The sequence below is a fragment of the Strix aluco genome, chromosome 30 (genome assembly GCF_031877795.1).
Source record: "Strix aluco isolate bStrAlu1 chromosome 30, bStrAlu1.hap1, whole genome shotgun sequence".
Taxonomy (NCBI): domain Eukaryota; kingdom Metazoa; phylum Chordata; class Aves; order Strigiformes; family Strigidae; genus Strix; species Strix aluco.
The window spans coordinates 1,639,654-1,659,949 of NC_133960.1; the positions used below are offsets into that span (position 1 = coordinate 1,639,654).

Consider the following 20,296-nt stretch of genomic DNA (forward strand, 5'->3'; position numbering starts at 1 on the left):
CACAGCACAGTCCCTCATCCACTTCTCTTGCCTTCTCCTCCTTGGTGAACAAGGTGAGCTGCAACCGCCTTTACCTTTTCCTTGTCTTTCTGCTTTGTCTGTCTTCTGGCCTCAACTGAGTCTTTGCTTTTGAAGCTTTTGCTGAGAGCTGTGGTCCCTGATCCTGCTCAAGGCATCTTGGTTCTATTTGCCACACTGTGGGGAAGTGGGAGCAAGTGTCTGGATCTCTTTACAGAGGAAGTGTGGGGCCAGGTGTACTATCCTCTCTTGTCCCTGTGCAGGCTGTCCCTGCTCCCCAGGCTGTGCCTTTTCTCTTGTCGAGCCGCCTGTCAGGCTGTGCCTCACATGCTGCCTGTGCTTTTCCTGCCCTCTCTCCCAGGTGCACCTCCGACCCACAGCCATGTCCTGCTACGATCTGTGCCGTCCCTGTGGCCCAACCCCACTTGCCAACAGCTGCAACGAGCCCTGCGTCAGGCAGTGCCAGGACTCCCGCGTGGTGATCCAGCCCTCTCCCGTGGTGGTGACCCTGCCCGGACCCATCCTCAGCTCCTTCCCCCAGAACACCGCCGTGGGATCCACCACCTCCGCTGCTGTTGGAAACATCCTGAGTGAGGAGGGAGTGCCCATCAACTCCGGGGGCTTTGGCCTCTCTGGCCTTGGTGGCCGTTACTGTGGCAGAAGGTGCCTGCCCTGCTAGAGCCAGGATGGATACCCAGTGAGTGCATCGACCAGGAATCCCAAAGCCAGGTGCCGGACTGAGGATGGAGCTGCTGGCCAGAGTTTCCAGATGGGCTGAGAACCCTCGTGCCCTCCTGCAAAGCAGGGAGGGAAGCAAGGTGCCAGCCTGTGCTGGCTGGAAACATGGCCAGCTGATGTCTTCTGCTTCTCCTGCTTTCTTCTCCGCATCATGAGTCCCTGTTGTCTCCTGCTGTCCTGTGCCATGGGTTCATCCTGAAGGGGGTGGATAGGGGCCCTTTCTATCCCCATCTCCCCATGTTTGTGGGAGGAAGATGCATGTCCATGACTGTGAAGGGGTGCCTGACTGTCAGGTGCCCTTGTAGCAGCCTGGATGAGGTCCCTCCCAGCATGCACTGCTTGGTTTCTCTCTTTAGACTCATTAAAATTTATGCTGCATTGTAGCTTGATGTCTCCTTGTGTTTCTTCCCTCCTAGGATGCCCTGTAAGTTTGTCCAGGGGCCAATGTGATAATATACTCTATAAAGGCTTGTCTGAAAGCATGTGTTCCACTTTCATCATTTTTGGGCATTTGGGAGTGGGTATACAGTAGAACTGTTCAGGTGGTCAGGACTGCAGTATTCTGTACATGTGATATAGTCTTCCCAAATTCACTCATATCCCTTTTTCCTGAGAACCAGAATTTATATATCTCAGATTACCCCTGCTAGTCTTTCCATGTCATCATGACATCTCCAGTGTGTTGACATATGCCGTAGGAATTGTAATGCTTAACTTTTGCTCCCAGACCATCTCTTTTTAGCCCCCAGAACCCTTTCTGAATTACCCATCAACATTGGCAGAGCTGCAGAGGCACTGTTTGTGTCTGCATAGCCTGTGGTCCATGGCACTGAAATGAGGGATTTAGCAAGTCCCCCTCTGTCCTCTGCTCACTGGAGGAAGGAAAGAATGAAACCGTCCAGGATAAGGCCATTGTGTCTTCCTGCCCTTCTCCCCTGAACTGCAAGATGACCGATACCAGGAAGGAAAGTTACATGGATCGTGTGTGGAGTTGGCACGTTGTTGGTGAGGTCTACTGCACTGAGATGCAGTGGTTGCTCCTGCTGCAACGATGTAGGAGAGAAGAAGCCACTTATCCCCCTTCCTGCGAGAGGTCTTAGTGCTCCACAGGTGATGTTTTCCCCATGCTACCAGCCCTGCTTCACGTAGAGTGAGGAGCCCCTTTTCTGCTGTCCTGTACACCGTGGGAATCCCTACAGTGCCTTTCCCCATAGCTAAAGCCCTGTCTTTGCTGCAAGACAGCTCAGCTGCTGTCAGCATCTCCCTGTGCCTGCTGTGCAGGAAGGCCCTGGGGTACTGCTCTCCCCATCAACACTCCTGAAACACGATGAGCTGACAGCAGAAGCACTGAGGGGACAAAAGATGGTACCAGGGAGGAAAGGAAGCATCTGTGTCACATGATCAGAGGCAGCTGGGTGCAGACGGTCATTGGAACTCTCACAATGAGCCCTGACAGCATTTCTGTTTGGATGGACTTTTACTGTCATCATCAGGTTAAAATAGTGCGGCTTCTAGGCTCTCTTCATCATTTTAAATGAGGAATTTGGCGTGGGACTCTGTGATTAGAGATTTGGCTGTCTCCAATGCAGTCCCATCCTAATTGTGGAAGGAGTTTTGTCCACCCTTGGCAAGGAGAACCCAGCTGGGGTGTCAGAGGAATGCAGCTGGTGCCCCCAGCAGGACTGTCATTCCTCTTGGGGACATTCAGCTCCTCTTCTGCCCCAGGAAAGGCTGTGTAGAGCATTGAGTCTTCCCCTTGGAATGCACCCCTGGCATACACTCTCTCTAAAAGAAACAAGCAACAGAGTTAATTTTCCAATATTAAATCTCAAGGGAGTATGTTATGCATGACATCTGCTGCTCTCCAGACTGTCCTTGCTGGCACTGCCAGCCCCTGCTTATTTATGTGGAGGGTGATATGTTGCATGAAAATCTTGCTGAGTGTTTGGAAATGTGTGTCCTCTCCCATCAGTATGTGGAGCCAAAGCAGAAGTTGAGGCATGGACCATGGGGAGGAGGAAAGCAGATGTGTTTGGTCCCCGGCACGTGCTTTTGTTTGAAGAGGGGGACTCTCCATCTCAGTTTAACAGGAGCGGTGAAGCAATAGGTGGTTGTGGCAGAGCAGCGTCCTTCTTTCGGAAACACGTGTGTGCTGGTGACTGGGGACTTCTAGATGCTGCTGATGGGGGTGAGAGGGAAAACACCCAGGCTTATTTCTCTGGAGATCAGCGCTCAATCTCACAGAAGGGTAGAGCTGACAGGCTTGGAAAGCTGGTGCCTGACACAGCCTGAGCACGTCTGTAGGCAAAGCTGAGGATGTGGCTAGTCCTCGCATAGGAACCTTGTTGGAAGTCTGGCTTCAGTGACAGGTTTGGAGGGAAATGAGGTCACAGATGTTAGGAGAAAACCTCAAAAGACGCCCTGGGAGGGTGAGAGGCTGGCATCACGTGACCAGATTGGCCATCTCCTTCTCTTTGCCTTCATCTTCTTCCTTGAGTGCTGTGTCATTTCCCCTGGAAGGGCTTTGGCCTCTAATACTGTCACTTGAAAGGAGCCCGTGTGGCTGAAGGGGCCTGTCATGGACAGGGAAATGAAAAGGCAGCTTTGCAGGAAAATAAACAACTACCTCATTTCTTTAATTGTGCTGCTTTCCATAAAATATGAGCTTGTTGGTAAACACATTATATGCGCAAAGGGTGCCTCTAGGCCTGGGGCGGTCTGGACCAGTATAAAAGCCAGTGCCACAGCACGGTCCCTCATCCACTTCTCTTGCCTTCTCCTCCTTGGTGAACAAGGTGAGCTGCAACCGCCTTGCCCCACTCTTCTCTTTCTCTTGTCCTCCTCCTTGTCTTCTGGGCTCGCTATAGCTTTTGCATAGACCCTCTCACTTTGGTTGTGTTCCTGACTCTCAGCTCCTTGCCAACACCATGGCAGGTGGGAGAAGGTCTTGGGCTTTCTATGCAGGGGTCCCCCTGGGGACCAGGGCTCTTTAATCTCCCATCCTCGCTATGAAGCCTGTCCCTTCTCCCCAGGCTGTGCCTTTTCTCTTCCCAAGCCGCCTGTCAGGCTATGCCTCACATGCTGCCTGTACTTTCCCTGCCCTCTCTCCCAGGTGCACCTCCGACCCACAGCCATGTCCTGCTACGATCTGTGCCGTCCCTGTGGCCCAACCCCACTTGCCAACAGCTGCAACGAGCCCTGTGTCAGGCAGTGCCAGGACTCCCGCGTGGTGATCCAGCCCTCTCCCGTGGTGGTGACCCTGCCCGGACCCATCCTCAGCTCCTTCCCCCAGAACACCGCCGTGGGATCCACCACCTCCGCTGCTGTTGGAAACATCCTGAGTGAGGAGGGAGTGCCCATCAACTCCGGGGGCTTTGGCCTCTCTGGCCTTGGTGGCCGTTACTGTGGCAGAAGGTGCCTGCCCTGCTAGAGCCAGGATGGATACCCAGTGAGAACATTGACCAGGAAGCCCAAAGCCCAGTGTCGGACTGAGGATGGAGCTGCTGGCCAGAGTTTCCAGATGGGCTGAACACCCTCGTGCCCTCCTGCACAGGAGGGAGGGAAGCAAGGTGCCAGCCTGTGCTGACTGGAAACATGGCCAGCTGATGTCTTCTGCTTCTCCTGCTTTCTTCTCCGCATCATGAGTCCCTGTTGTCTCCTGCTGTCCTGTGCCATGGGTTCATCGTGAGGGAGGCAGAGAGGGGCCCTTCCTATTCCCATCTCCCCATGTGTGGGAGGAAGATGTGTATCCCATGGCTGTGAAGGGGTGCCTGACTATCAGGTGCCCTTGTAGCAGCCTGGACGGGGTCCCTCCCAGCATGCACTGCTTGGTTTCTCTCTTTAGACTCAATAAAATTTATGCTGCATTGTAGCTTGATGTCTCCTTGTGTTTCTTCCCTCCTGGGATGCCCAGTGAAGACATCCAGGGGGAAATGAGATGCTATACAAGGGAAAGGTGTGGCTGAAGGGTTGTGTTGCATTTGCATCATTCTTTGGGGATTGGCAGCGAGTGTCTGTCTAAAATGCTCACCAGGACTGCACTGTTCTGTGCATGTGATTTAGTGTTCCCAAAGTCACCCTCATCCTTTTGTCCTGAACAACAGATTTTGTGTTTCTTCGCACCCCCCTGAGGTGCTTTCCATGGCTCTGAGACATCTCTGGTGTGTTGACAGATGTCCAAGGAACTATAACACTTCAGACCCCAGAGCCCTTTTGGAAGTACTCATCGATGTTGGCTGAGCTGCACAGTCGCTGCTTGGGAGATCATACGGCCAGTGGCCCATGACACTGAGGTGAGGGCATTTAGCAAGTCTCTCTCTGCCCTCTGCTCACTGGAGGAAGGATAAAAAGAAACTTTCCAGGATGCAGCCATTGTGTCTTCCTGCCTTTCTGCCCTGGACGGCAAGACCACCCACATCAGGGAGGGAAGTTACATTGCTTGTGAGTGGAGTTGGGATGTAAATGGCGTGGTAAACTCCACTGGGACATGGTGGTTGTTCCTTCCACAGGGGACAAGCCGCCTATCCCTTCCTCCGACATGTGCTAGTCCTCCACAGGTGATGTTTTGCCCCATGGCCCCCTGCCCTGCTTCACATAGAGTGAGGGGCCCCTCTTGTGCTGTCCCATACATCTTGGGAACACCTACAGTGCCTTTCCCCATAGCTAAAGCCCTGTCTTCCCTGTAAGACAGCTGCTGTCAGCAACACCCCACTGCCTGCTGTGCAGGATGGCCCTGGGGAAATGCTCTCTCCATCAACAATCCTGAGCCACAATGAGCTGACAAGAGAAGTATAGTGGGGTGAAAAGATGGTACCAGGTAGAGAAGGCAGCATCTGTGTCACGTGATCAGAGGGAGCTGGGTGTTGCAGGACGTTGGAGCCTTTGGGCAGACTCTTGCCATATGCACTGACTGTGGAAGTATCAAGGTCTGGTGGGAGACTCCTCCTGTGGATTTTCTGGGCCAGGGATGTAATTGAAAGGAGCCTTAGAAGAAAAGATGGACTTTTGCACTTATGAAATGAATGTAAGCTTCTTTTCCTGAAGGAAGAAGTCCTTTCCCTGCATTGTGGTGATGGACAGAGCTGGTGCCCTGTGTCCCAGGTGCACAGGAGATACCCTCTCCTTGCACATCAGTGGCCTGAGTGCAGGAACAGCAGGCCCAATGGCCCTTTTGAGCCTCAGCTGGAGTGTCTCCCCCCTGCCCCTCCCCTTTGACCCAGGGCTCTATTTGAACTCTGTCCTGAGCCCTTAGCCCTTCCTTCAGCTTTGTGGCAGGAGTGTATGCCTTCTGTTCTTCTTGCAGGTTTCCTTATGCCTGACCTGTTGGTTCCTATTGACCCAAGTCCTAAGTTGCCCACCGAATTCCCAGCCTCTCCTTGACTCTGTTGCATTATTATGGCCCTGGTGAGCAATCAGTGGGCTCTGTTCACCAGGATTCCAATCCCTGGATCTGCTCCTGACCTGTGGGCTGACTGCCCTGCTGGATGTCTGTCCTGCTTCATCACCATGAACTTGACAGTTGAACTGGACTCTGGGCTGCCCCTGTCTCCTGTCTCTGCATGTTTTTGCTTGGGTAGCATCACCGGGGCCATTGCTGGTGAGGCTGCTGCCCTCCTGGCCTTGTAATCATGCTCATCTCCTGGCTCCATCCAGCAGGGAGAAGCTGGCTCACAATGAGCCCTGACAGCATTTCTCTTTGGATGGACTTTTATTGTCATCACCAGGTTAATATAATGCGGCTTCTAGGCTTTCTTCATCAAATTAAATGAGGACTTTGTGCTGGGCCTCTGTGATTAGAGATTTGGCTGTCTCCAATGCAGTCCCATCCTAATTGTGGAAGGAGTTCTGTCCACCCTTGGCAAGGAGAACCCAGCTGGGGTGTCAGAGGAATGCGGCTGGTGCCCCCAGCAGGACTGTCATTCCTCTTGGGGACATTCAGCTCCTCTTCTGCCCCAGGAAATGCTGTGTAGAGCATTGAGTCTTCCCCCTGGCATGCACCCCAGGGGAGATCCTGACATCTGCTGCTCTCCAGACTGTCCTTGCTGGCACTGCCAGCCCTTGCTTGTTTATGTGGAGGGTGATATGTTGCATGAAAATCTTGCTGAGTGTTTGGAAATGTGTGTCCTCTCCCATCAGTATGTGGAGCCAAAGCAGAAGTTGAGGCATGGACCATGGGGAGGAGGAAAGCAGATGTGTTTGGTCCCCGGCACGTGCTTTTGTTTGAAGAGGGGGACTCTCCATCTCAGTTTAACAGGAGCGGTGAAGCAATAGGTGGTTGTGGCAGAGCAGCGTCCTTCTTTCGGAAACACGTGTGTGCTGGTGACTGGGGACTTCTAGATGCTGCTGATGGGGGTGAGAGGGAAAACACCCAGGCTTATTTCTCTGGAGATCAGCGCTCAATCTCACAGAAGGGTAGAGCTGACAGGCTTGGAAAGCTGGTGCCTGACACAGCCTGAGCACGTCTGTAGGCAAAGCTGAGGATGTGGCTAGTCCTCGCATAGGAACCTTGTTGGAAGTCTGGCTTCAGTGACAGGTTTGGAGGGAAATGAGGTCACAGATGTTAGGAGAAAACCTCAAAAGACGCCCTGGGAGGGTGAGAGGCTGGCATCACGTGACCAGATTGGCCATCTCCTTCTCTTTGCCTTCATCTTCTTCCTTGAGTGCTGTGTCATTTCCCCTGGAAGGGCTTTGGCCTCTAATACTGTCACTTGAAAGGAGCCCGTGTGGCTGAAGGGGCCTGTCATGGACAGGGAAATAAAAAGGCAGCGTTGCAGGAAAATAAACAACTACCTCATTTGTATAATTGTGCTGCTTTCCATAAAATATGAGCTTGTTGATAAACACATTATATGCGCAAAGGGTGCCTCTAGGCCTGGGGCGGTCTGGACCAGTATAAAAGCCAGTGCCACAGCACGGTCCCTCATCCACTTCTCTTGCCTTCTCCTCCTTGGTGAACAAGGTGAGCTGCAACCGCCTTGCCCCACTCTTCTCTTTCTCTTGTCCTCCTCCTTGTCTTCTGGGCTCGCTATAGCTTTTGCATAGACCCTCTCACTTTGGTTGTGTTCCTGACTCTCAGCTCCTTGCCAACACCATGGCAGGTGGGAGAAGGTCTTGGGCTTTCTATGCAGGGGTCCCCCTGGGGACCAGGGCTCTTTAATCTCCCATCCTCGCTATGAAGCCTGTCCCTTCTCCCCAGGCTGTGCCTTTTCTCTTCCCAAGCCGCCTGTCAGGCTATGCCTCACATGCTGCCTGTACTTTCCCTGCCCTCTCTCCCAGGTGCACCTCCGACCCACAGCCATGTCCTGCTACGATCTGTGCCGTCCCTGTGGCCCAACCCCACTTGCCAACAGCTGCAACGAGCCCTGTGTCAGGCAGTGCCAGGACTCCCGCGTGGTGATCCAGCCCTCTCCCGTGGTGGTGACCCTGCCCGGACCCATCCTCAGCTCCTTCCCCCAGAACACCGCCGTGGGATCCACCACCTCCGCTGCTGTTGGAAACATCCTGAGTGAGGAGGGAGTGCCCATCAACTCCGGGGGCTTTGGCCTCTCTGGCCTTGGTGGCCGTTACTGTGGCAGAAGGTGCCTGCCCTGCTAAAGCCAGGATGGATACCCAGTGAGAACATTGACCAGGAAGCCCAAAGCCCAGTGTCGGACTGAGGATGGAGCTGCTGGCCAGAGTTTCCAGATGGGCTGAACACCCTCGTGCCCTCCTGCACAGGAGGGAGGGAAGCAAGGTGCCAGCCTGTGCTGACTGGAAACATGGCCAGCTGATGTCTTCTGCTTCTCCTGCTTTCTTCTCCGCATCATGAGTCCCTGTTGTCTCCTGCTGTCCTGTGCCATGGGTTCATCGTGAGGGAGGCAGAGAGGGGCCCTTCCTATTCCCATCTCCCCATGTGTGGGAGGAAGATGTGTATCCCATGGCTGTGAAGGGGTGCCTGACTATCAGGTGCCCTTGTAGCAGCCTGGACGGGGTCCCTCCCAGCATGCACTGCTTGGTTTCTCTCTTTAGACTCAATAAAATTTATGCTGCATTGTAGCTTGATGTCTCCTTGTGTTTCTTCCCTCCTGGGATGCCCAGTGAAGACATCCAGGGGGAAATGAGATGCTATACAAGGGAAAGGTGTGGCTGAAGGGTTGTGTTGCATTTGCATCATTCTTTGGGGATTGGCAGCGAGTGTCTGTCTAAAATGCTCACCAGGACTGCACTGTTCTGTGCATGTGATTTAGTGTTCCCAAAGTCACCCTCATCCTTTTGTCCTGAACAACAGATTTTGTGTTTCTTCGCACCCCCCTGAGGTGCTTTCCATGGCTCTGAGACATCTCTGGTGTGTTGACAGATGTCCAAGGAACTATAACACTTCAGACCCCAGAGCCCTTTTGGAAGTACTCATCGATGTTGGCTGAGCTGCACAGTCGCTGCTTGGGAGATCATACAGCCAGTGGCCCATGACACTGAGGTGAGGGCATTTAGCAAGTCTCTCTCTGCCCTCTGCTCACTGGAGGAAGGATAAAAAGAAACTTTCCAGGATGCAGCCATTGTGTCTTCCTGCCTTTCTGCCCTGGACGGCAAGACCACCCACATCAGGGAGGGAAGTTACATTGCTTGTGAGTGGAGTTGGGATGTAAATGGCGTGGTAAACTCCACTGGGACATGGTGGTTGTTCCTTCCACAGGGGACAAGCCGCCTATCCCTTCCTCCGACATGTGCTAGTCCTCCACAGGTGATGTTTTGCCCCATGGCCCCCTGCCCTGCTTCACATAGAGTGAGAGGCCCCTCTTGTGCTGTCCCATACATCTTGGGAACACCTACAGTGCCTTTCCCCATAGCTAAAGCCCTGTCTTCCCTGTAAGACAGCTGCTGTCAGCAACACCCCACTGCCTGCTGTGCAGGATGGCCCTGGGGAAATGCTCTCTCCATCAACACTCCTGAGCCACAATGAGCTGACAAGAGAAGTATAGTGGGGTGAAAAGATGGTACCAGGTAGAGAAGGCAGCATCTGTGTCACGTGATCAGAGGGAGCTGGGTGTCGCAGGACGTTGGAGCCTTTGGGCAGACTCTTGCCATATGCACTGACTGTGGAAGTATCAAGGTCTGGTGGGAGACTCCTCCTGTGGATTTTCTGGGCCAGGGATGTAATTGAAAGGAGCCTTAGAAGAAAAGATGGACTTTTGCACTTATGAAATGAATGTAAGCTTCTTTTCCTGAAGGAAGAAGTCCTTTCCCTGCATTGTGGTGATGGACAGAGCTGGTGCCCTGTGTCCCAGGTGCACAGGAGATACCCTCTCCTTGCACATCAGTGGCCTGAGTGCAGGAACAGCAGGCCCAATGGCCCTTTTGAGCCTCAGCTGGAGTGTCTCCCCCCTGCCCCTCCCCTTTGACCCAGGGCTCTATTTGAACTCTGTCCTGAGCCCTTAGCCCTTCCTTCAGCTTTGTGGCAGGAGTGTATGCCTTCTGTTCTTCTTGCAGGTTTCCTTATGCCTGACCTGTTGGTTCCTATTGACCCAAGTCCTAAGTTGCCCACCGAATTCCCAGCCTCTCCTTGACTCTGTTGCATTATTATGGCCCTGGTGAGCAATCAGTGGGCTCTGTTCACCAGGATTCCAATCCCTGGATCTGCTCCTGACCTGTGGGCTGACTGCCCTGCTGGATGTCTGTCCTGCTTCATCACCATGAACTTGACAGTTGAACTGGACTCTGGGCTGCCCCTGTCTCCTGTCTCTGCATGTTTTTGCTTGGGTAGCATCACCGGGGCCATTGCTGGTGAGGCTGCTGCCCTCCTGGCCTTGTAATCATGCTCATCTCCTGGCTCCATCCAGCAGGGAGAAGCTGGCTCACAATGAGCCCTGACAGCATTTCTCTTTGGATGGACTTTTATTGTCATCACCAGGTTAATATAATGCGGCTTCTAGGCTTTCTTCATCAAATTAAATGAGGACTTTGTGCTGGGCCTCTGTGATTAGAGATTTGGCTGTCTCCAATGCAGTCCCATCCTAATTGTGGAAGGAGTTCTGTCCACCCTTGGCAAGGAGAACCCAGCTGGGGTGTCAGAGGAATGCGGCTGGTGCCCCCAGCAGGACTGTCATTCCTCTTGGGGACATTCAGCTCCTCTTCTGCCCCAGGAAAGGCTGTGTAGAGCATTGAGTCTTCCCCCTGGCATGCACCCCAGGGGAGATCCTGACATCTGCTGCTCTCCAGACTGTCCTTGCTGGCACTGCCAGCCCTTGCTTGTTTATGTGGAGGGTGATATGTTGCATGAAAATCTTGCTGAGTGTTTGGAAATGTGTGTCCTCTCCCATCAGTATGTGGAGCCAAAGCAGAAGTTGAGGCATGGACCATGGGGAGGAGGAAAGCAGATGTGTTTGGTCCCCGGCACGTGCTTTTGTTTGAAGAGGGGGACTCTCCATCTCAGTTTAACAGGAGCGGTGAAGCAATAGGTGGTTGTGGCAGAGCAGCGTCCTTCTTTCGGAAACACGTGTGTGCTGGTGACTGGGGACTTCTAGATGCTGCTGATGGGGGTGAGAGGGAAAACACCCAGGCTTATTTCTCTGGAGATCAGCGCTCAATCTCACAGAAGGGTAGAGCTGACAGGCTTGGAAAGCTGGTGCCTGACACAGCCTGAGCACGTTTGTAGGCAAAGCTGAGGATGTGGCTAGTCCTCGCATAGGAACCTTGTTGGAAGTCTGGCTTCAGTGACAGGTTTGGAGGGAAATGAGGTCACAGATGTTAGGAGAAAACCTCAAAAGACGCCCTGGGAGGGTGAGAGGCTGGCATCACGTGACCAGATTGGCCATCTCCTTCTCTTTGCCTTCATCTTCTTCCTTGAGTGCTGTGTCATTTCCCCTGGAAGGGCTTTGGCCTCTAATACTGTCACTTGAAAGGAGCCCGTGTGGCTGAAGGGGCCTGTCATGGACAGGGAAATGAAAAGGCAGCGTTGCAGGAAAATAAACAACTACCTCATTTGTATAATTGTGCTGCTTTCCATAAAATATGAGCTTGTTGATAAACACATTATATGCGCAAAGGGTGCCTCTAGGCCTGGGGCGGTCTGGACCAGTATAAAAGCCAGTGCAACAGCACGGTCCCTCATCCACTTCTCTTGCCTTCTCCTCCTTGGTGAACAAGGTGAGCTGCAACCGCCTTGCCCCACTCTTCTCTTTCTCTTGTCCTCCTCCTTGTCTTCTGGGCTCGCTATAGCTTTTGCATAGACCCTCTCACTTTGGTTGTGTTCCTGACTCTCAGCTCCTTGCCAACACCATGGCAGGTGGGAGAAGGTCTTGGGCTTTCTATGCAGGGGTCCCCCTGGGGACCAGGGCTCTTTAATCTCCCATCCTCGCTATGAAGCCTGTCCCTTCTCCCCAGGCTGTGCCTTTTCTCTTCCCAAGCCGCCTGTCAGGCTATGCCTCACATGCTGCCTGTACTTTCCCTGCCCTCTCTCCCAGGTGCACCTCCGACCCACAGCCATGTCCTGCTACGATCTGTGCCGTCCCTGTGGCCCAACCCCACTTGCCAACAGCTGCAACGAGCCCTGTGTCAGGCAGTGCCAGGACTCCCGCGTGGTGATCCAGCCCTCTCCCGTGGTGGTGACCCTGCCCGGACCCATCCTCAGCTCCTTCCCCCAGAACACCGCCGTGGGATCCACCACCTCCGCTGCTGTTGGAAACATCCTGAGTGAGGAGGGAGTGCCCATCAACTCCGGGGGCTTTGGCCTCTCTGGCCTTGGTGGCCGTTACTGTGGCAGAAGGTGCCTGCCCTGCTAAAGCCAGGATGGATACCCAGTGAGAACATTGACCAGGAAGCCCAAAGCCCAGTGTCGGACTGAGGATGGAGCTGCTGGCCAGAGTTTCCAGATGGGCTGAACACCCTCGTGCCCTCCTGCACAGGAGGGAGGGAAGCAAGGTGCCAGCCTGTGCTGACTGGAAACATGGCCAGCTGATGTCTTCTGCTTCTCCTGCTTTCTTCTCCGCATCATGAGTCCCTGTTGTCTCCTGCTGTCCTGTGCCATGGGTTCATCGTGAGGGAGGCAGAGAGGGGCCCTTCCTATTCCCATCTCCCCATGTGTGGGAGGAAGATGTGTATCCCATGGCTGTGAAGGGGTGCCTGACTATCAGGTGCCCTTGTAGCAGCCTGGACGGGGTCCCTCCCAGCATGCACTGCTTGGTTTCTCTCTTTAGACTCAATAAAATTTATGCTGCATTGTAGCTTGATGTCTCCTTGTGTTTCTTCCCTCCTGGGATGCCCAGTGAAGACATCCAGGGGGAAATGAGATGCTATACAAGGGAAAGGTGTGGCTGAAGGGTTGTGTTGCATTTGCATCATTCTTTGGGGATTGGCAGCGAGTGTCTGTCTAAAATGCTCACCAGGACTGCACTGTTCTGTGCATGTGATTTAGTGTTCCCAAAGTCACCCTCATCCTTTTGTCCTGAACAACAGATTTTGTGTTTCTTCGCACCCCCCTGAGGTGCTTTCCATGGCTCTGAGACATCTCTGGTGTGTTGACAGATGTCCAAGGAACTATAACACTTCAGACCCCAGAGCCCTTTTGGAAGTACTCATCGATGTTGGCTGAGCTGCACAGTCGCTGCTTGGGAGATCATACAGCCAGTGGCCCATGACACTGAGGTGAGGGCATTTAGCAAGTCTCTCTCTGCCCTCTGCTCACTGGAGGAAGGATAAAAAGAAACTTTCCAGGATGCAGCCATTGTGTCTTCCTGCCTTTCTGCCCTGGACGGCAAGACCACCCACATCAGGGAGGGAAGTTACATTGCTTGTGAGTGGAGTTGGGATGTAAATGGCGTGGTAAACTCCACTGGGACATGGTGGTTGTTCCTTCCACAGGGGACAAGCCGCCTATCCCTTCCTCCGACATGTGCTAGTCCTCCACAGGTGATGTTTTGCCCCATGGCCCCCTGCCCTGCTTCACATAGAGTGAGAGGCCCCTCTTGTGCTGTCCCATACATCTTGGGAACACCTACAGTGCCTTTCCCCATAGCTAAAGCCCTGTCTTCCCTGTAAGACAGCTGCTGTCAGCAACACCCCACTGCCTGCTGTGCAGGATGGCCCTGGGGAAATGCTCTCTCCATCAACACTCCTGAGCCACAATGAGCTGACAAGAGAAGTATAGTGGGGTGAAAAGATGGTACCAGGTAGAGAAGGCAGCATCTGTGTCACGTGATCAGAGGGAGCTGGGTGTCGCAGGACGTTGGAGCCTTTGGGCAGACTCTTGCCATATGCACTGACTGTGGAAGTATCAAGGTCTGGTGGGAGACTCCTCCTGTGGATTTTCTGGGCCAGGGATGTAATTGAAAGGAGCCTTAGAAGAAAAGATGGACTTTTGCACTTATGAAATGAATGTAAGCTTCTTTTCCTGAAGGAAGAAGTCCTTTCCCTGCATTGTGGTGATGGACAGAGCTGGTGCCCTGTGTCCCAGGTGCACAGGAGATACCCTCTCCTTGCACATCAGTGGCCTGAGTGCAGGAACAGCAGGCCCAATGGCCCTTTTGAGCCTCAGCTGGAGTGTCTCCCCCCTGCCCCTCCCCTTTGACCCAGGGCTCTATTTGAACTCTGTCCTGAGCCCTTAGCCCTTCCTTCAGCTTTGTGGCAGGAGTGTATGCCTTCTGTTCTTCTTGCAGGTTTCCTTATGCCTGACCTGTTGGTTCCTATTGACCCAAGTCCTAAGTTGCCCACCGAATTCCCAGCCTCTCCTTGACTCTGTTGCATTATTATGGCCCTGGTGAGCAATCAGTGGGCTCTGTTCACCAGGATTCCAATCCCTGGATCTGCTCCTGACCTGTGGGCTGACTGCCCTGCTGGATGTCTGTCCTGCTTCATCACCATGAACTTGACAGTTGAACTGGACTCTGGGCTGCCCCTGTCTCCTGTCTCTGCATGTTTTTGCTTGGGTAGCATCACCGGGGCCATTGCTGGTGAGGCTGCTGCCCTCCTGGCCTTGTAATCATGCTCATCTCCTGGCTCCATCCAGCAGGGAGAAGCTGGCTCACAATGAGCCCTGACAGCATTTCTCTTTGGATGGACTTTTATTGTCATCACCAGGTTAATATAATGCGGCTTCTAGGCTTTCTTCATCAAATTAAATGAGGACTTTGTGCTGGGCCTCTGTGATTAGAGATTTGGCTGTCTCCAATGCAGTCCCATCCTAATTGTGGAAGGAGTTCTGTCCACCCTTGGCAAGGAGAACCCAGCTGGGGTGTCAGAGGAATGCGGCTGGTGCCCCCAGCAGGACTGTCATTCCTCTTGGGGACATTCAGCTCCTCTTCTGCCCCAGGAAATGCTGTGTAGAGCATTGAGTCTTCCCCCTGGCATGCACCCCAGGGGAGATCCTGACATCTGCTGCTCTCCAGACTGTCCTTGCTGGCACTGCCAGCCCTTGCTTGTTTATGTGGAGGGTGATATGTTGCATGAAAATCTTGCTGAGTGTTTGGAAATGTGTGTCCTCTCCCATCAGTATGTGGAGCCAAAGCAGAAGTTGAGGCATGGACCATGGGGAGGAGGAAAGCAGATGTGTTTGGTCCCCGGCACGTGCTTTTGTTTGAAGAGGGGGACTCTCCATCTCAGTTTAACAGGAGCGGTGAAGCAATAGGTGGTTGTGGCAGAGCAGCGTCCTTCTTTCGGAAACACGTGTGTGCTGGTGACTGGGGACTTCTAGATGCTGCTGATGGGGGTGAGAGGGAAAACACCCAGGCTTATTTCTCTGGAGATCAGCGCTCAATCTCACAGAAGGGTAGAGCTGACAGGCTTGGAAAGCTGGTGCCTGACACAGCCTGAGCACGTTTGTAGGCAAAGCTGAGGATGTGGCTAGTCCTCGCATAGGAACCTTGTTGGAAGTCTGGCTTCAGTGACAGGTTTGGAGGGAAATGAGGTCACAGATGTTAGGAGAAAACCTCAAAAGACGCCCTGGGAGGGTGAGAGGCTGGCATCACGTGACCAGATTGGCCATCTCCTTCTCTTTGCCTTCATCTTCTTCCTTGAGTGCTGTGTCATTTCCCCTGGAAGGGCTTTGGCCTCTAATACTGTCACTTGAAAGGAGCCCGTGTGGCTGAAGGGGCCTGTCATGGACAGGGAAATGAAAAGGCAGCGTTGCAGGAAAATAAACAACTACCTCATTTGTATAATTGTGCTGCTTTCCATAAAATATGAGCTTGTTGATAAACACATTATATGCGCAAAGGGTGCCTCTAGGCCTGGGGCGGTCTGGACCAGTATAAAAGCCAGTGCCACAGCACGGTCCCTCATCCACTTCTCTTGCCTTCTCCTCCTTGGTGAACAAGGTGAGCTGCAACCGCCTTGCCCCACTCTTCTCTTTCTCTTGTCCTCCTCCTTGTCTTCTGGGCTCGCTATAGCTTTTGCATAGACCCTCTCACTTTGGTTGTGTTCCTGACTCTCAGCTCCTTGCCAACACCATGGCAGGTGGGAGAAGGTCTTGGGCTTTCTATGCAGGGGTCCCCCTGGGGACCAGGGCTCTTTAATCTCCCATCCTCGCTATGAAGCCTGTCCCTTCTCCCCAGGCTGTGCCTTTTCTCTTCCCGAGCCGCCTGTCAGGCTGTGCCTCACATGCTGCCTGTACTTTCCCTGCCCTCTCTCCCAGGTGCACCTCCGACCCACAGCCATGTCCTGCTACGATCTGTGCCGTCCCTGTGGCCCAACCCCACTTGCCAACAGCTGCAACGAGCCCTGTGTCAGGCAGTGCCAGGACTCCCGCGTGGTGATCCAGCCCTCTCCCGTGGTGGTGACCCTGCCCGGACCCATCCTCAGCTCCTTCCCCCAGAACACCGCCGTGGGATCCACCACCTCCGCTGCTGTTGGAAACATCCTGAGTGAGGAGGGAGTGCCCATCAACTCCGGGGGCTTTGGCCTCTCTGGCCTTGGTGGCCGTTACTGTGGCAGAAGGTGCCTGCCCTGCTAAAGCCAGGATGGATACCCAGTGAGAACATTGACCAGGAAGCCCAAAGCCCAGTGTCGGACTGAGGATGGAGCTGCTGGCCAGAGTTTCCAGATGGGCTGAACACCCTCGTGCCCTCCTGCACAGGAGGGAGGGAAGCAAGGTGCCAGCCTGTGCTGACTGGAAACATGGCCAGCTGATGTCTTCTGCTTCTCCTGCTTTCTCCTCCGCATCATGAGTCCCTGTTGTCTCCTGCTGTCCTGTGCCATGGGTTCATCGTGAGGGAGGCAGAGAGGGGCCCTTCCTATTCCCATCTCCCCATGTGTGGGAGGAAGATGTGTATCCCATGGCTGTGAAGGGGTGCCTGACTATCAGGTGCCCTTGTAGCAGCCTGGACGGGGTCCCTCCCAGCATGCACTGCTTGGTTTCTCTCTTTAGACTCAATAAAATTTATGCTGCATTGTAGCTTGATGTCTCCTTGTGTTTCTTCCCTCCTGGGATGCCCAGTGAAGACATCCAGGGGGAAATGAGATGCTATACAAGGGAAAGGTGTGGCTGAAGGGTTGTGTTGCATTTGCATCATTCTTTGGGGATTGGCAGCGAGTGTCTGTCTAAAATGCTCACCAGGACTGCACTGTTCTGTGCATGTGATTTAGTGTTCCCAAAGTCACCCTCATCCTTTTGTCCTGAACAACAGATTTTGTGTTTCTTCGCACCCCCCTGAGGTGCTTTCCATGGCTCTGAGACATCTCTGGTGTGTTGACAGATGTCCAAGGAACTATAACACTTCAGACCCCAGAGCCCTTTTGGAAGTACTCATCGATGTTGGCTGAGCTGCACAGTCGCTGCTTGGGAGATCATACGGCCAGTGGCCCATGACACTGAGGTGAGGGCATTTAGCAAGTCTCTCTCTGCCCTCTGCTCACTGGAGGAAGGATAAAAAGAAACTTTCCAGGATGCAGCCATTGTGTCTTCCTGCCTTTCTGCCCTGGACGGCAAGACCACCCACATCAGGGAGGGAAGTTACATTGCTTGTGAGTGGAGTTGGGATGTAAATGGCGTGGTAAACTCCACTGGGACATGGTGGTTGTTCCTTCCACAGGGGACAAGCCGCCTATCCCTTCCTCCGACATGTGCTAGTCCTCCACAGGTGATGTTTTGCCCCATGGCCCCCTGCCCTGCTTCACATAGAGTGAGGGGCCCCTCTTGTGCTGTCCCATACATCTTGGGAACACCTACAGTGCCTTTCCCCATAGCTAAAGCCCTGTCTTCCCTGTAAGACAGCTGCTGTCAGCAACACCCCACTGCCTGCTGTGCAGGATGGCCCTGGGGAAATGCTCTCTCCATCAACACTCCTGAGCCACAATGAGCTGACAAGAGAAGTATAGTGGGGTGAAAAGATGGTACCAGGTAGAGAAGGCAGCATCTGTGTCACGTGATCAGAGGGAGCTGGGTGTCGCAGGACGTTGGAGCCTTTGGGCAGACTCTTGCCATATGCACTGACTGTGGAAGTATCAAGGTCTGGTGGGAGACTCCTCCTGTGGATTTTCTGGGCCAGGGATGTAATTGAAAGGAGCCTTAGAAGAAAAGATGGATTTTTGCACTTATGAAATGAATGTAAGCTTCTTTTCCTGAAGGAAGAAGTCCTTTCCCTGCATTGTGGTGATGGACAGAGCTGGTGCCCTGTGTCCCAGGTGCACAGGAGATACCCTCTCCTTGCACATCAGTGGCCTGAGTGCAGGAACAGCAGGCCCAATGGCCCTTTTGAGCCTCAGCTGGAGTGTCTCCCCCCTGCCCCTCCCCTTTGACCCAGGGCTCTATTTGAACTCTGTCCTGAGCCCTTAGCCCTTCCTTCAGCTTTGTGGCAGGAGTGTATGCCTTCTGTTCTTCTTGCAGGTTTCCTTATGCCTGACCTGTTGGTTCCTATTGACCCAAGTCCTAAGTTGCCCACCGAATTCCCAGCCTCTCCTTGACTCTGTTGCATTATTATGGCCCTGGTGAGCAATCAGTGGGCTCTGTTCACCAGGATTCCAATCCCTGGATCTGCTCCTGACCTGTGGGCTGACTGCCCTGCTGGATGTCTGTCCTGCTTCATCACCATGAACTTGACAGTTGAACTGGACTCTGGGCTGCCCCTGTCTCCTGTCTCTGCATGTTTTTGCTTGGGTAGCATCACCGGGGCCATTGCTGGTGAGGCTGCTGCCCTCCTGGCCTTGTAATCATGCTCATCTCCTGGCTCCATCCAGCAGGGAGAAGCTGGCTCACAATGAGCCCTGACAGCATTTCTCTTTGGATGGACTTTTATTGTCATCACCAGGTTAATATAATGCGGCTTCTAGGCTTTCTTCATCAAATTAAATGAGGACTTTGTGCTGGGCCTCTGTGATTAGAGATTTGGCTGTCTCCAATGCAGTCCCATCCTAATTGTGGAAGGAGTTCTGTCCACCCTTGGCAAGGAGAACCCAGCTGGGGTGTCAGAGGAATGCGGCTGGTGCCCCCAGCAGGACTGTCATTCCTCTTGGGGACATTCAGCTCCTCTTCTGCCCCAGGAAAGGCTGTGTAGAGCATTGAGTCTTCCCCCTGGCATGCACCCCAGGGGAGATCCTGACATCTGCTGCTCTCCAGACTGTCCTTGCTGGCACTGCCAGCCCTTGCTTGTTTATGTGGAGGGTGATATGTTGCATGAAAATCTTGCTGAGTGTTTGGAAATGTGTGTCCTCTCCCATCAGTATGTGGAGCCAAAGCAGAAGTTGAGGCATGGACCATGGGGAGGAGGAAAGCAGATGTGTTTGGTCCCCGGCACGTGCTTTTGTTTGAAGAGGGGGACTCTCCATCTCAGTTTAACAGGAGCGGTGAAGCAATAGGTGGTTGTGGCAGAGCAGCGTCCTTCTTTCGGAAACACGTGTGTGCTGGTGACTGGGGACTTCTAGATGCTGCTGATGGGGGTGAGAGGGAAAACACCCAGGCTTATTTCTCTGGAGATCAGCGCTCAATCTCACAGAAGGGTAGAGCTGACAGGCTTGGAAAGCTGGTGCCTGACACAGCCTGAGCACGTCTGTAGGCAAAGCTGAGGATGTGGCTAGTCCTCGCATAGGAACCTTGTTGGAAGTCTGGCTTCAGTGACAGGTTTGGAGGGAAATGAGGTCACAGATGTTAGGAGAAAACCTCAAAAGACGCCCTGGGAGGGTGAGAGGCTGGCATCACGTGACCAGATTGGCCATCTCCTTCTCTTTGCCTTCATCTTCTTCCTTGAGTGCTGTGTCATTTCCCCTGGAAGGGCTTTGGCCTCTAATACTGTCACTTGAAAGGAGCCCGTGTGGCTGAAGGGGCCTGTCATGGACAGGGAAATGAAAAGGCAGCTTTGCAGGAAAATAAACAACTACCCCATTTCTTTAATTGTGCTGCTTTCCATAAAATATGAGCTTGTTGGTAAACACATTATATGCGCAAAGGGTGCCTCTAGGCCTGGGGCGGTCTGGACCAGTATAAAAGCCAGTGCCACAGCACGGTCCCTCATCCACTTCTCTTGCCTTCTCCTCCTTGGTGAACAAGGTGAGCTGCAACCGCCTTGCCCCACTCTTCTCTTTCTCTTGTCCTCCTCCTTGTCTTCTGGGCTCGCTATAGCTTTTGCATAGACCCTCTCAC

General features: G+C 53.4%; 5 protein-coding genes across 5 annotated transcripts; all 5 read left to right on the plus strand.

Moving 5' to 3' along the window:
• The first annotated feature begins 400 nt into the window (after window positions 1-400).
• LOC141916718 (feather beta keratin-like) lies at window positions 401-697 on the plus strand. The gene has a single exon (XM_074809474.1). It carries the CDS (start codon window positions 401-403, stop codon window positions 695-697), a length of 297 nt encoding a protein of 98 aa, XP_074665575.1.
• A 3,192-nt stretch (window positions 698-3,889) lies between these two features.
• LOC141916692 (feather beta keratin-like) lies at window positions 3,890-4,186 on the plus strand. Its single transcript, XM_074809434.1, has one exon. It carries the CDS (start codon window positions 3,890-3,892, stop codon window positions 4,184-4,186), a length of 297 nt encoding a protein of 98 aa, XP_074665535.1.
• A 3,866-nt stretch (window positions 4,187-8,052) lies between these two features.
• Window positions 8,053-8,349, plus strand: LOC141916688 (feather beta keratin-like). The gene has a single exon (XM_074809430.1). It carries the CDS (start codon window positions 8,053-8,055, stop codon window positions 8,347-8,349), a length of 297 nt encoding a protein of 98 aa, XP_074665531.1.
• Window positions 8,350-12,215: 3,866 nt separating this feature from the next.
• LOC141916681 (feather beta keratin-like) lies at window positions 12,216-12,512 on the plus strand. The gene has a single exon (XM_074809416.1). The coding sequence runs from the start codon at window positions 12,216-12,218 to the stop codon at window positions 12,510-12,512; it is 297 nt and encodes a 98-aa protein (XP_074665517.1).
• A 3,866-nt stretch (window positions 12,513-16,378) lies between these two features.
• On the plus strand, window positions 16,379-16,675 carry LOC141916698 (feather beta keratin-like). The gene has a single exon (XM_074809442.1). It carries the CDS (start codon window positions 16,379-16,381, stop codon window positions 16,673-16,675), a length of 297 nt encoding a protein of 98 aa, XP_074665543.1.
• The last annotated feature ends 3,621 nt before the right edge of the window (window positions 16,676-20,296 follow it).

Excerpts from the sequence above, each read along its gene's own strand:
- LOC141916718 (XM_074809474.1), top strand. The coding sequence starts at position 401 with ATGTCCTGCTACGATCTGTGCCGTCCCTGTGGCCCAACCCCACTTGCC.
- LOC141916692 (XM_074809434.1), top strand. The coding sequence starts at position 3,890 with ATGTCCTGCTACGATCTGTGCCGTCCCTGTGGCCCAACCCCACTTGCC.
- LOC141916688 (XM_074809430.1), top strand. The coding sequence starts at position 8,053 with ATGTCCTGCTACGATCTGTGCCGTCCCTGTGGCCCAACCCCACTTGCC.
- LOC141916681 (XM_074809416.1), top strand. The coding sequence starts at position 12,216 with ATGTCCTGCTACGATCTGTGCCGTCCCTGTGGCCCAACCCCACTTGCC.
- LOC141916698 (XM_074809442.1), top strand. The coding sequence starts at position 16,379 with ATGTCCTGCTACGATCTGTGCCGTCCCTGTGGCCCAACCCCACTTGCC.